At 37.7% G+C, this 15,947-nt stretch overlaps 1 protein-coding gene across 3 annotated transcripts in view; it reads right to left on the reverse strand.

Annotated features, from left to right (window-relative positions):
- ZMPSTE24 (zinc metallopeptidase STE24) overlaps nt 1–13,087 on the reverse strand; it is a 49,834-nt gene extending 36,747 nt beyond the window's left edge. For 2 of the 3 annotated variants that reach the window (XM_072974684.1, XM_072974685.1), the window contains exons 1-5: nt 12,802–13,065; nt 10,831–10,977; nt 3,456–3,542; nt 590–706; nt 12–164 (exon numbers count right to left, since the gene is read on the reverse strand). In XM_072974684.1, the coding sequence (XP_072830785.1) occupies nt 12–164; nt 590–706; nt 3,456–3,542; nt 10,831–10,977; nt 12,802–12,924 (627 nt within the window). In that variant the 5' untranslated portion in view covers nt 12,925–13,065. Of the gene's footprint in view, nt 1–11; nt 165–589; nt 707–3,455; nt 3,543–10,830; nt 10,978–12,801 lie in introns of all 3 variants that reach the window. The other variant, XM_006215860.3, reaches the window with a different exon arrangement.
- Nucleotides 13,088–15,947: the final 2,860 nt, after the last annotated feature.

Here is a 15,947-nt window from a genome sequence, read left to right on the forward strand (position 1 = left end):
ATTTCACTTACCAGAGATACAACTAATGTAAACAGCCAGGCATAAATAAAAAAATAGTCACCACCAATTTTAATAATGTAAAGTAAAAGTGAAGACACAGGTAATAAAATGCATTGAGTCACAATAAATTTCTTGATTGCATCTTTCATGAAGAACCCTAAAGTCTGAAAAAAGAAAAGATCATCATAAGAAACTGAGAAACTGAAAGAAAAAAAAAAAAGAAACTGAGAAACTGCTTTTAAAATAACAAATGAATAGAAAGGATACATTATTAAAGCAATTTTTAAAATTAAAAGGCAGTGAGATTATATGGCAACAAGTAGCCTAAGACAATAAGTAAAGGTCTTGCATTTTAGAATTTAAAATAAACTCATTTAAATGTTACTAGCTGAAGAAACACTAGACATTAATGCTAGAGGAGTTTATGGCAAGACTTTATAATTTTCACTGTATCTGCAGTTCGTTTACCTTGATTAGTTCATACCCAAAACTAGCATATTTTGTTTTTATAATTTTTTATTTTTTTATTACCAGCAGAGGACAAAAGATCTTCACATATAAAACAGAACATTTGCATTCTTTATTTTACCTGTTGATTGAAACCATGTCTTTCTTCTATCACAAAAGTATTATAAAGACTCCATGGCAAACCAGTCAATGCGCTGAAAAGTGTAGCCAACAGCAGAAACACCAAGGACTGAGTGATCTAAACACAGGAAAAAAATAGTAGTTTTTATAGTGTAATATTAATTCATTCTTCAAATGAATTATTAGGGAACAAGTCGATGAGTATTTGCTGAGTACTTACTATATATAACTCAAGCAATCCGCTTGATTCTGTGGGTAATAAGACAAGGTCTGAAACATCGCCTCTACTCTCTGAGTTTATTTGCAAGATAGGGAGGCAATAAAACTTCCTCTTTTACCACACAGGCACCTTATGAAAGTTACCTGAAGTCATTTAGACAAAAAATGGTTAAAGAACTCAAAAATGAGAGACAGCCACATACGCTGGGGAATTCAAGGAAGGCTTACAACACTAGAGACCTGGGATGCCACACTGAAGAGCTAAATTAGTGAAACAGGAGAAAAGAGGCAAGGAGTAATTTTACCCAATTTGCAAAAGCAAGGAGAGAGAAAAGAGTGCCCTGAAAGTGGAAGATGACAAGATGATGGGCTGGTTGGGAACAGGCAGAGAAACTAAGAATGGAGCACCAAAAAAACTGGGTCAGCACAGGTGGGGCAGAGTGTGCTAAAATTTTCACAGAGCCAAAATACAACAGAGGAAATTATCCCCAAGGATTACTTTAATTTCCTGTATAACAGGTCCTTAGGACATCAAAAGCCAAGAACTGCCTCACTTCTCCTTAGTTTTTCTATGATAGTGGAGGACAAGGACTAATTAGTATGAAGGGAGCTGCGGGGAGGGGGAAAGGGCAACAAGGCAAATAGAACCCTTCTCCCCACCCGTCACCACGCTGTCTCTCTCTCTCTCACTCCCCAGGGTAAAACTGAATTCTTTTAAGGTAAATATGAGTACTCCACCAAAACGTACTTGATTTGGTAGCAAAGATGCAGCCAATATGTTTCTAAACACAGGCAGAGGGAGAGGAGAAGAAGAAAGGAGATCTGTCTGGCTACAACATGCAGGGTGGTTTCCAGCACTTGTCCCCAAATGGGAAATGAGAAACTTTTTAAAAAACAGATTCCAGGACCTTCCTCAAGACTACTGAATTGCCATTCCATCTTCCAAAAACACAACCGTATTGTACAGGCTGTTTGAATACCTGCTCTTCTCACGTAACATATCATGAACATCTTTCCATATCAAGAAATACAGGTTTACTTCTTCACTGACTTCTAATGACTCTAGAGTATTGCACTGTATATGTGGACACCTAGGCTATTTCCATCAGAACATTCATTCCAATGCTACAATGAACCCCTTTCATTCACTCCCCACAAATTCATAAAACCGAAAGGTCTGGTGTCAAACTCTGTAAAGATTTTTTATACCTACTGCCAAGCTGCCCCCCTAGAAAAACTATACTAGTCTTCAGTCTGCTAGGAGCATGAGACTATTTCCATATCCCCCACCAATTGTGTCCTATCATTCTTTTAATTTTTTTCCCCAATCTGACACGATAGGCCAAAACAAACAAGCACAACTCTGAGATACTTAACTGTTGTATTAAAAATACATTTCTTTGATTGTCACTATGGATTTGTATTTTTCATGTGTTCAATAATCGTATGATCTTCTGCCTTTGCCCATTTTTCTATTGAGGTACTCAATTTTTTCTAAGGTGTTCTTTCTATAAAGAGTTCTTTATGAAATATATTAATTCTTTAAAAAAATATTTTGTTTATTTATCATTGTATTATTTAATTATTTCATTTTGGCAGGAGTAGGGGAGGTAATTAGGTTTAGTTATTTTTAGAGGAGGTGCTGGGGATTGAACCCAGAACCTCATGCATGCTAAGCATATGCTCTACCACTTGAGCTATACCCTCCCCTAAAATATATTAATTCTTAATCAGTCACATGTGGCAATTTTCCCTCAGTTTGTGCTTTGCCTTTTAAATTTGTTAATACCAGGTTTTCCCACAGAAAAACTTGAAATGTAAATCTAACAAATTTTATCTTCTTGGTTTCTACGTTTGGTGTTATGCTTTTAAAATTTCTACATTATTTTAAAATTTATGGTCTCTTTGTTTTAGTACTTTTGAGATTTCTTTGTTTATATTTAAATATTCAGTTCATCTAAGTCTTTTTTTTTCTTTTACCTTTTTTTTTTCCGGTGGAGGGAAGTAATTAGGCTTTTTTTTTCTTTTTTTAATGGAGGTACTGGGGATTAAACCCAGGATCTCATGCATGCTAAGCGCACACTCTACCATTGAGCTATACCCTCCCCACCCCCACCCCAAGTCTTTCTTTTTCTTAGAGGATATAAAATAGGAATTTATTTTTTCTCAGTTAGCCTAAGAAAAGTCGTAACTTACACCTTCTTCACTGATCTGAAGTGTCACTTTTATCATATAACAAGATTACATGTACTTAGGCCTATTTCTGGCACCAATACACTGTTTAAGCTTTAGAATACATTTTTAATATCTAAGAGTAAAAGTTACCACTCATTATTTTACTTATTCAGAATTTTTCTGGCCATTCTTTTGTCTTTAGTCTTCAGATTAACTGTAAAATGTTTTATCATGTGTCCCTCACAAATGGCTCTGGGATTATAACTGTGTTCTATTCTTTTTTTAAAAGTTCATAAATCTCTTCTTCAATAATTCACTGAAGGATTTTGATAAGGACAACCTGCATTGTCCTAACACAGCATGGGTGGATAAGAACGGTGCAGACAAAGAAGCCTCATGACAGTAGGAGCCAAAAAATTAACTAGTATAAAGCTGGCCAAAGACCAACAAATATACACTAATGAATCACATACCTCATATTCTGGTCCAAAGCCAGCATAGCCACAGAATCGTCCAGAAAGTCTCCAGAGATAAGGGATTCCTCCAAAGAGAAGGATAAGCTATAAAACAAAGCACATGCTGGTCACATCTGAGCAGTACTAGAAACTATTATATGAGAGTATGTTACTGAAAAAAAGAGAGACCTATCTTATTTAGGATAAAATTTACATTTAGATGAATACAAGCCAATTGAGATACTAAGTTTAGACTGTTAAAAGGCTTTTCCTGTATATTTTATATGGATGCACTGTATAGTATGTGAATTATAACTCAGTAAAGCTGTTTAGGGAAAAAAACACAACAACTTTTGCCAAAAGAACACAACAAAGGCTTTAAGAATCAGGAAATGAGCTTAGAAAGGCTAAGCAACTTGTCCAAAATTCCTCAGGTAATGACAGAAATGGATTTTGAGCCAGGCTTTCTGGCTCCATAACCGGCTTTCCTTGAAAGGAAACAGCCCTCTCCGGTCAGGACAGAGTATTAGTATTGGTTTAAGTAAAGAGTCAAGCTATCTGAGCCTTCTTTGAGTAAGGAAAAAGTGAATCTTGAGGTAGGAGTCAGGGTTTCGTAGAAGACCCCTTTCTCAGCACCCTTGGGCAGATAAAGTGAACACAGATATTCACCAAACCAACAAGACATATGAGTAAGGGAGCAGCTCTTAAAATGCAAAAAGAATACATGCTTACAAAACACAAGTTCCCACAACAGATACTAAGTTTGTAGAATCATTTTGCCAAGAGGAGTCAATGTATTGTTTCTTCACCTGTGGAGCCTAGGAACACAATGTCAGTCACACTACTCGGTTAGAAGCACAATGTTCCCATTGGTTCAGACGTGGGCCCTTGTGGCTTTTGGGCACTGTCATATATTTCATAGGTGTCCTTGCAATCTACTTTCCACTTTTATATGTGTACCCATAAATAATACAGTGGATTACACATGCTTTTAAAGAATATGTATAAATGGCATCATGTTGTATTTATCTTTCTACAGCTTGCTTTTTACACATCTTTGTAGATCCATACATGTGAGTTTTAACTTTATTTGGTAGTATCAGTTTGTTCTCTAAAGCATTTATACCAAATTACAGTCCTAACAGCAGTGCTTGAGCATTCCTTTTCTCCACAGTCTCATCCACACTTGGTGCTACTCATCTTTTAGATTTTTACCAGTATGCAGGGTGGATATAATACCACGGGTCTTAAATATAGTCTCTGGACAGCAGCGGCATTATCGCCTGGGAATCTGTTAGAGGTGCAGAGCCTCAGGCTCCACCCCAGGACTACTAAATCAGAAACCACAAGAGGGGCTGGCAGTCAGTCTCCAGTTAAATCTGATGCACATTGAAGTTTGAAAATTCTTGTTTCAATAAACTGCTTTTTTAAAGTCCCCCCACCCCTTAACTCTACATCCTGCTATTTCCACTTTACTATACCTAACTCAATCTTGGATGTGAACTGTTTTCCCAGAAGACATGCTTTGGCACCACTGTATGCAGTATACACTCCACTTGTTGAACTAATTGACTTGGGATGGCATTTCCTTCATGCTATTCTCAATACTAATAAATAATGCAGAATTAAGGATTTATAATCCTTTTGGGGAAAGGCTGGAATACCTATTATTAAAAGTCCAGCTTTTAAGTAAGCATCAGGGTAACTTTAATATGAACTCTGAGCACATTCATGAATGCATTTGGAAACTACTACTGTAAACTTTGTTTAGCATGCTTTGGGGAATAAAAAACAAAACACAGTGAACAGTAAAATCTCTCTGTTGGATAGGATGTCCTGTAGAAGGAGCTAATGATGCCAACAAAAACAAGTCCAGTGCTTCTGCATATATTATTTTACTTGAAAAGCAGGCAGGTCAGGGAGCACAGTCATCTGTATTTTATAGATAAGGTGACTGAAACTCAGAGAAGTTAAAGTAACTTGCCCCAAAAGACCCAATGACTAAGTAATTGCTATGCACTGAGCACTATACTAACCGCTTCACTTACATTATGTTATCACCTAGTCCTTGACACAAACCATAAGAAATATAGTTTAACATCAATCTACCTCTCAGCTTACAGAGGAGATAAAAAGAGACTCAGAGAATCTAAACTGCTCACTCAGAAACCAGCAGAAATTGGAGAAGCTACAATTTGAACTTTTCTCCTCTGCTCTACTTTACTCTCCGGCCATTTCATTTCTTGAGAAGGCTCTTTATTGACACCTATGAGATATCAGGAAAGTCGGTCTCGGAGAAGGGGCACACTTTATCTCTGGGTGCTCTGTCACATCTGTGTGAACACTGGCATCTGTAACTGGTCACACAGGCCTCTTATGTTCCCTCAGGTAGGAAGTTCCATAGCAAAAAAAAAAAAAGCCTAAATTAATCTTTGTACTTGTTCTTTGTGACCAAGACAGAGGAATTATAACAGAGCATTTTTTTCAAAAAGAATATATATAATCAAGTCATGAAAAGACCTGGAAGAATCTTAAATACATATTACTAAGTCAAAGAAGCTAATGTGAAAAGGCTATATATTGTATGATTCCAATTAACTTTAATGAATGAATTAATAAACTTGCTTTCAAATAGAAAAGGATTTCAAAGTAACACAAAATGCTTCCTAACTGATGGTAAATGTAGCTTACTATTTCCCAAGGATAAATCTAGCACATTCAGGTTGTAGTCCTTAGAGTTTCAAGAATGGTTTCTTCAATGTAATTTTGAAGACTCAGAAAAGCAGAGTTTGAACCCAGTTCTCCCATTTATTAGTGTCACCTGACCATTATACGGGCTCGTTATTTAATTCCTCTGAGCCTTTGCTTTCTCATCCATAAAAAGGAAATAATAATGCCTTTACTTTCTACCTCAGAGCACTGTTGTAAACATCAAAAAACAAATAAATATAAAAACAATATATGACTCACAGACATAGAAAACAAATTTATGGTTATCAAAGGGGAAGGGGGGAGGGATAAATTAGGAGTTTGGGACTAACAAATACACACTACTATATATAAAATGGACAACAAGGGCCTATTATATACCACAGGGAACTATATTCAATATCTTCTAATAACCTATAATGGAAAAGAATTTGAAAAAAATGCCTATATATATATAGATATATGTATACCTAAATCATTTTTCTGTACACCTGAAACACAACATTGTAAATTAACTACACTTCAATTAAAAAAAAATGCACGAAGGGAAAATCACTACCCATACAATTATTATGATGATGACCATTACTCTTCCTGACTTTAGCCCATCAGTACTGCTTCTAGTTTGAGCCACAACACATTACAAAGCTCCCGTTCTCTACATGGACCCTGCCTACCTCCATCATCTCCTGCAAAAATTGAACCATTCTCATGGTCCCAATTGTAATAACCAAGCTATCACCCATCTTTCCTGGAACTGTTTACCAGCGACAACCAAGGAGACTGTAAACATTTCTCCTGCCATTTACAATGGCCTTGTGGGGTAAGCGAAAGAACTTCAAAGAATCAAACATCAATGAAGAATGAGGACAGTGTCTGAATTTACCACCTCTACTTCCATCTCTCTCTGAAGGCTGATTTCCTATTTGGGCCCTGACTCTAATAGAAGAAATGTTTCAGATAAATTACCAAAGCCAAATATAATCCACATTAATGCTAACTTTCCTGGCTTGGCTGGGAGGCACAGAGTTTTAATACTAATCTTCAATATCTCAGGAACTAAACCTGGCTTGGACTAGTAAAAATATAATTTAAAAAATCAATATTGAAAAGACTAATTACCAGCAAATACTGTGTACCCCAAAAGGCAATGCAATTTTATTTTTCAAACCATTTATTAATTTTTCTAAAATACCAAGATTTAACTCTTCCAGAATTTTTGCCATTTTTCCATTACCTTGAGGAAATGAGAAAGGTTTCTAATAATTTGGTTCTAACCACACTAGTCTTACTTGTCAACGTAAATTTTGTGACTAGCTAAACAATTCTGTAATCATTTAACAAATATAGCCAGTTTCTTCTCTTTAACTGATGAAACAATTATGGTAGCCGATCTCAATTATTTTCACCATATGCTTCTTTGCCTTAGACATGTCTGCTGCGAACATCTTCACAGCATAACTAAATAGCTGTAAGGCAATTCTGCTGTGAAAGATAAAATAACTGGTTGACAGTTTTTGGTTTGACAGTTTGGTTTCAACTGGCTGAAATTTATTTCCTCCAGTTAGTGACGTCACTGATGGCTTACTGAGCTGACAGATGATGTGCCCCAAGAGTTGGTTTCTTATTTTGAAACACACTACTTTGGAGGAGAAAGAAGCCTCAAGGGCCTCAGAGGTGCAGAGTTGAATCCACACTTCCCATAGAACTCTCGAACATCTATCAGTGGACATGTGACAACATACCAAGAACAAACAATGGTGTAGAGGCTTCCACAATGCGATACACAGCTCTGTTACAAATATGCACCCTAGTATTTGGAAACTGATATCTCTCTTAATGAAGGAAGAAGTTTTAGTGAAAAGGGAAAAAGTGTAATGCTGAACAACAAGACACAGAAAATAATATGTCAAATACTATGAACAAAAGACTTGGAAAATAAGTGCTTAGGCACAGCCCACAAAATGCAATCAGACATTTGTGCAGTACTGGCATCAATCTACATACATTTTATGTGTATTCAAATGTTTTGATTTTGCAAGTCTTTTTAATTTTGTTATTCACTTTTCATGTTTCATTATGTCCTTTTCAGTGTCCCTTTTAAATTTTTCATTATTTTATCTTTTACGGCAAAACTGCCTTATGGTCAATTGGTTATGTGGTGAAAATGCTTGCAGCAAAGATGTCCAAGGCAAAGATGCTTATGCTGAAAGTACCTAAAACTTTATTTTCAATTTAGGGATCTTCCTCTTAGCGGTCCTGAGGGATCTAAAAGAGTTCTGGAGGAGTTATAACAGAGTATTTTTTCAAAAAGAGTATATATAATCAAGTCATGAAAAGATGGGGATGAATCGTAAATACATATTACTAAGTGAAAGAAGCTAATGTGAAAAGGCTATATATTGTATGATTCCAACTATATGACGTAGAAAAGACAAAACTATGGGGATAGAAAAAAGATCAGTTGTTACCTAGGATTAGAGGGAAGGTAGGGATGAGCAGGTGGAGCACAGAGGACTTTTAGGACAGTGAACCTATTCTGTATGGTACTGTAATGGTAAATACATGTCATTATACTTTTGTCCAAACCCACAGAATGTACAACACCAAGGGTGATGTTAATGTAAACTACAGATGTTGGGTGATAATGATGTGTCAGTGTAGGTTCACCCAGTGGAACAACTGTACCACTGTGATGGGAGATGCTGATAGTGGAAGAGTTCTGTGCACATGTTGGGGCATGGGGTGTTGAGGGAACACTCTGTACTTTCTGTTCAATTTTGCTGTGAACCTAAAACTGCTCTAAAAAGTAGTCTATTTTTCAAAAAGAATATATAACCATTTTTCATTAATATAAATTTCTGCATTCTATTCATGTTTATATCATTTTATGTTGTACTATTTTATAGCCCTTAAAAATTTCAACAAAATATAACAACTTATTTTTGTGCCTATTGAAGTAAGCAGAGTATGGTGGTTAAATATACGACAGCTTTGTAGAATTAGCTACATTTCAGAATGACAGGATGGTGCTGAATTTTAAATTAAGTACTATAAAAAATAAATAAATACAGTATTAAAAATGAATAAAGAGGTTTAGATCTGTCTTTAAATGTTTATTACATATTCCAGTTATTTACTGCTATTAATAAACCACTACAAAACTTAAATAATAAATAAGTAAATAGTTTTGGAGGAATAGTGATGATAATCATGATTATGATGATAAAAAACATAACGGCCAACAGTTGTGGAGCACTTCCAATGAATGGATCAGGCACTGCTCCAAGCATCTTACTTATATTAACTAATTTTAATCCTCTCAACAACACTATGAATGAGGAACTATTACTACCATACAATTTTACAGTTTTAATGGAAAAGTGAGGCACAGAAGTGTTCAGTGACTTGCTTGAGGTCACACAGCTGGTATATTAGAGCTGAGATTCAAACTGAAGCCATGAAATTCAGAGTCAGCTCTTAACCTCAACACTATGCACTTTCAATTATTCTTAGAGGTAGAAAACCAAGAATTGGTTTGGGGGGAGAGGAGGTTGAAAAAAAATCTTATTCATTTTATGTGTATAGCACAGATACAAAAAACAGACATATAGTATATCTGTGGTATAAAAATTTCATGAAGGGGCAATTAGACAAAAAATGGCTAAAAAGGTACCAGGATCAGGGGACACAGTGAAAAGAAGGCTGAGAAACCCGGGCCTGTACTTGACAGCCTCTCTTCGTTTAGCATGGGAGAAGGCTGGCCCTGTTTTACTAAGTAAAAATGATCTGTCACTCAGCATTTCATTCAATAAATATGAATTACACGCTTATTATATGCCAGGTATTAGGTATAAAATGATGAACAAGACCTTAAAGTACCCTGTCTTTAAATCTGTCAGCTAAACAGGCCAATTTAATACAATGTGGTAAGTGCTCTGATAGGAACAATGAGGATGCTGCTTCATCCAGACTTGAGGCTTGGGGAAGTTCCAAATGGTTTCTTAGAAGAGATGATGTCTCACTTGGATCCTAATAGGAGAGGAGGGATTAACCAGGCCCCAGTGAGAGAGGGGAGATGAATCGGGGTGGGGTGGGGGGGTGCTCCAGGGAGAGACAACAGCATGTGAAAAGGCTCCAGATTATAAGAAACCAAGCTGGGTAGGAGATGGACAGAAAGAATCTGGAGGAGAGAATGAAAAGATGGGGCTCAAGTAAGCAATGGCTGGTCAAAAAGGACCTCATAAACCATGCCAAGAAATCTGGACTTCCCCCTGAAGGAAACAGAGAGATAGTGACAGGTTTTACATAGGAGAAAAACATGATCAGAATCTTGCTGCAGGAATCCCTTGGCTGCCTGTGCAGGAGAGGTTACAGAGTTAAGGCAGAAGTAGGAAGACAAACTGGGATTGCTACAAGAATAACTTATGACATAAGGTTCTTTTTTCACACGTGGCCTCAGGGTAACAGTTATTATATTCTACAATTTTCAACTGACTAAACAGTTATGTTTCTGTGCCTTTTGTTCGACAGTCATTACTATCAGTAACAAAGGTTAAGAAAGCATTCTGGGATCTGTAGGTATGGTGCCCTCTTTTGTGTCACAAAAATACAAAAATGAAAAAAAAATCACAAAGTACTAAATAATTTGACAGATTCTCTCTGCAAGAAGTAAATTACTCACAGTGCCTTCAATCTCCGAATAAAGTCCTGACCAGAAGCTGAAAGTACTTTTATCCAGCTGATACAGTCGAGATTTCTCGAATGTTTCTGAATCCATGATCTGTCCTAACTCCAGTGGTACATGCGTTGTTGTTTTATATATCCGTCTCTGAAATATTTTGAAGAAAACACCTTAAGGAAACAGTCAAACCAACTCATTACTTATTACAGTAGCCATTTAGGATCAAGTTTTGGATGGTTTATAACATTACCTTGTCACTGAAGCCTTTGAATTTGCTTTATACATACAAAATACTGTATTTGATCAAGTACACTGACCATTAAAACAACTGGAAAGTAAAAGTAGAAACAGAGAATCTGAAACTAGCTGACTAGGTGAATTTAAAATCAAGGCTGTCATCACACTTCAGTTTACATATATAAACCAAAATTGTAACATCACAAAGGGTACGACTCATTACAGGTATAACATACATCCTTCAATACAGAAAACAAACTCATGGACAGAAGAAAGAAGTAAATGCGCTAACCATGAATATTAACAGATATTATGGCTGGTGATTTAATTTGGTCCTAGAAGCCAATTAAGGGAAATTCGAGGCATGAGAGAAATAGATCAGGTCTTCAAGAAAGACAAACCTTCTCATTATACTAAATTCTAAAAAGTAATTTCAGCCCATGGGACACAATACAAGGAAGAGATGCCAAACAATACAATGGACAGCATCTTCTACAATAGTTTCACAACAAATGACTTCTCTATGGTTGGGCACCTTACCAAACCCTTGATAAGAGGCATTAAAGCATAACTGAATAAAGAAGACATTATCGAAAAGTAGTTACTGTTACTAGGCTTGTTATCAAAGTAAGACAGATAGTTGTTTAATATTCCACCCCCAACTTAAGCACTACTTACTGTGTGTTTACATTATGCAAAGGATCTTCTCTAGGCCTACAAGATTCTGTACTAATGAAGCTATCCTAAAGAGCTAGTCAGAGAACCTAGTACTATACAGCTTAACACCTCTTTGAATATCCTGGACTAAAAAAAAAAAAAAAAAAAAAGAGAGCGAGAGAGAGATCTAGATATAACCCAGACATTGACAGATATAGAAAAATTAAAAATTTCAATTTAAAGATTCATACAGAATGTAAACTGAGAGAAGAAACTGCAGAGGAAAAGGATTGTAATGCTCATGAAAAAGGTTCCAGCAGTTAAAAAGAAAGATTTTCCTCACCATCATGGTTGAAATAATTCAGTGACAAAATAGAAGAACGTAGGTAAAGCAAACCAGCAGTGAAAGAATGTGACAAAGTGGTCAATTAAAATCGATCTCATTTAAAAGTTCAAATCTCTAATCTATCAAACTGTTAATCATGATTATCTTCAAGGAACTGTTATTAAGTAACTTTTACTTTCTACTTTACTGTTTGACCAAAAACAATAAAGACGCTTTTAAGAAAATATTGTTCTTTGGGCAAAAACAAATATACTTTTTTTTTAAGTAAAGAGTTCAGGTTCTTGGAAGGACTGCAAAATCTTTTATTTTCAGAAAGTGATTTCCTAGTCCTGTGGTTGAGCGTGACAAGAAATGTCGAAGTTGTGATTCTAAAATTTTAGCATCTTCGTTCTGAAGGCTTATGGGTGCCAAAGATAAAGGAGGTTAAGTGTGGGCCCGTGAATCCCAAGGAAGCTATGGGGCAAGTACAGAGCTCAGGCCTGACAAGGCTGCAGCCCTGCCTTCCCTTTCACTAGGCCCTAAACGGCCTGGGTCCCAGGATCACGTTGCGGAAAACGTCCTGAGGCACCAGATCCGCTCAAGGCCAACCCGGCCATCGGGCAGGTTAGGAGGCTCAGTAGGAACCCATAAAGTCGAGGCCGCAGCAATTCATCCAGGGACTTGGGGTCGAGACCGAGGCTGGCCTACAGCTAGCTGGTGTCGGAGGTCAGGTGGGCCCTGTCTAGGCTCACCTGCCGCTGTGCTAGGAAGGTCTCCCAAAGATACACTGTCCAGGAAAAGAGCAGCACGGCTCCGAAGATACGCTTCTCGGCCGGCATCTCCCACATCGCGTCCAGCGACGCCCACATCCCCATGGCCACCCGGTTCGGCCGGCTCCTTCAGCGTGCACTGGTGCCACACCAACACCGGTCCCCTCAGAGTGTCCCCGCAGTGCAACAGTGTTATCCGTCCCTTCCGAGCGCCACGGAACCGACACTCTCCCCATCCTACCCACTCCGCTCAGCCGGCAGTGTTACACAAACACTCTTCCCCAGGCTAACGCCCTCTAGGGCCACCTAGAGTCCGGAACAGGGCAAGCCCCGCCTTCCTCACTTCCGGCCTGAGGAGGGCGGGCGCCCGAATGCCGAGTTCCGTCCTCCGCCAGCCTCTGCTCCAGCTCCCCGCCTGATCACGCTAAACTGCGTTGCACCAACGTTCTTCCCCCTCCCCTTCACCCCGGTTCCTCCGAGGGTTCCGCCTTCCCTCCTGGGCCTGGCAGCGCAGCGAAATTCTCCGATTTCTAGCCTAGCGAGTAGCAGTTTATTCCTTTCGTTCCGGAGCTTGCCCTGGCGTGTGCCTGTGCAATACTTTCCGCGGCCAGGACCAGCCCACTGATAGACGGGGCTAAGCGGGAACGGACGGAGTGGAAAACCCTGAGATAGCTGGAAAGAACGGGAGAGGAACCGGCTTCCCAGGCTCTAGAAATCATTCCCACGAACTGGTGCTACTCAGGCCGTAGTGTGTTCATGCCTGGGATACCTTAAGACTAAAGGGATAGTTAAGAGCGGGACTGGGCGTTATAAGTGCAGTGTTTTGGCCTGTACTGAATTCAGGCATGTTAGAGAGTAGATGGTAGTAATGAGAATTTTCTTTTAAAGATCTCACCTCTTCCATCCCAAGTGAAATCAGAGGAGGCATTTTGCCCAAAAGTGTATGCCCTGGGGAAAAGCAAGGATAGCGTAGGTTAGAAATACCTTAAGTGCAAGGGTTTTGCTTTATCTAGGAACAAACTCATGTCAGAGCTCCCGTTCCATGTTTGCCTTGAAATTCAGAAATGAAATGTGGTTACAGCAACGCCTGTTAACACGTTGATTTGACTTGAAATTTTTTCTGACCTAAGATAAGTCTTATTTAGTTGATTTGACGAAGACACTGGCGTTGCTAATTTGCATACTTACAGTAAGTTGAGCTAAATCTGGAGCTGCAACTTATATTTAAATTAAGGTGATTTTCCAATGCTAAAGATGTGTTGCAATTAACAATATCTCGAATTTCTCAACTCTTCCTAAATGCCTCTCAGAGTAATTAGTATAATTAAAAGTCACTTGAGAAAGTGGGCTCTAATGATAGGACAACAAAAATTTTTTTGCAAGTAAGATGGTTTCCAGTTCTTTGCTGTCAACGAAATTAGTGGTGGATCTAATTGAACTGTCAGCTGATAAAGGAACACTATTGGATTCCTGGCGACTGAAAAAAATGCAAAACCTGAAAGTTGAGAATTATGTTTTATTCAAGGATACTCCTGAAACCAAAGCCTGGGAAGGCAGTCTCTCAGATAGCTCTGAGGGACTGTTCCAAAGGGCTAAGGGAGGAGCCAGGATATTGAGTTTTTGCTGGAAAAAAAAACCAAAAAACCAAAAACATGTAGTTGAACACCAAAGAGTACTAATCACAAAAAACAAACAAACAAAAACTCCAGGCATCTCGGGCCAATAATTTTAGTTCTTATTTATGTATAGGAAGATGCAAGAGTCTAGGCTCATTGAAATTATTCCTTTGATTGGCATCTTAACAGTCCAGGGTTGGTATCCTGGTTTTCTCCATCCTGAATTCCCCACAGGGCACACCCTGAGTGTGGCTGCAGTAGGTAATGGCTTGATGGTGGGCAACATTCTTTGTTTACTGAAATGATAAGTAACATTTTATTTTGTCCACAAAACCAAATAATTGAATATATTCTTCCAACAAAATTACCAGTATTACCATCAATTTATGTGAATACTTCTCAGAACTGTATCTATGAAGGCAAAAAATAAATAAAATTGAAAGTGAACCCTGGTTATCTAGCAGTAAGAAACAAGTCATTCAGATACATGAATTAATTGGTGGGGAAGTTCCAGTCATCTCACTGAGAGATGCATTTCCAGTAGAATTTTACCTTTTACATTTATGTATTACCAAAATTTCTAATAGTGTCATTTTGAGCAGCTACATGTTAAAGCTAATAGTAATGATTACTCAGTTCAGAAGAATTTTTTCTAATACATGGAGCCATGCAATTTCAGGAAATTTTTAAAAATTTTACTTTTAACACATACATTTTTTTATGCAAGGATGTGATCAACAAAATGTTTTTCAAAAATAAAAAATACTGCATTGGGATAACATTTTATGGGGGAGTAGAGCAAATATAAGTTATAAAAGAGCAGTATAGAATTACTGAATGTTAAAGAGCTCATTCGTGTAATTTTAAATGGATGTTGGTGATTATTCATTTGTTATGTGAAGTCTGTTGGATACATTATAAAAAACGATTTAACAGTTTTATTTTTTATTGAAGTCAGTTACAATAACAGTTTTATTTTAAATTGTCATTATTTACAACTTACCAGAATTTATATCCATTACTATTTAAATTTATGTTGAAAACTTTTAGATGTCAGCTTAAACATAGGAGGAGATAAACACTTTTTCCAAAATGCTCTCTTGGACCATCACTGCTGTGCCCTCTTCAGTCTTGTCTTTACCTGTCTGGGTCTTTTCAGCCTGCTGCAGTTAGTCCAAAGCCTCACAGAAGTTCCTGCCACCCAAACTGTGTGGGTAAGAGCACAGGTTTAGAGTCAGGCTGCTTGAGTGCTAATCACAGCTGCACCACATATAAGCAACTTAACCCCTCAGTGCATCAGTTACTCATCAGTAAAATGAGAATAGAAGTATGTATACTCCCTCATATTGTGAGGATCAATGAGAAAAATCGTGTAAAGCTCTTAGTCAGGTGTCTGGCTCTGAATAAGTGCCGAATAAAGATTAGCCACTGGTTCCCCAGACTTGGGAGAATTGCACCATAGTTGATCCATCACCATGTATCTAAGGAGATGGGGGATCAGGAAGCTGGTAT

Source organism: Vicugna pacos, chromosome 13 (assembly GCF_048564905.1).
Source record: "Vicugna pacos chromosome 13, VicPac4, whole genome shotgun sequence".
In the NCBI taxonomy this organism is placed as follows: Eukaryota; Metazoa; Chordata; class Mammalia; order Artiodactyla; family Camelidae; genus Vicugna; species Vicugna pacos.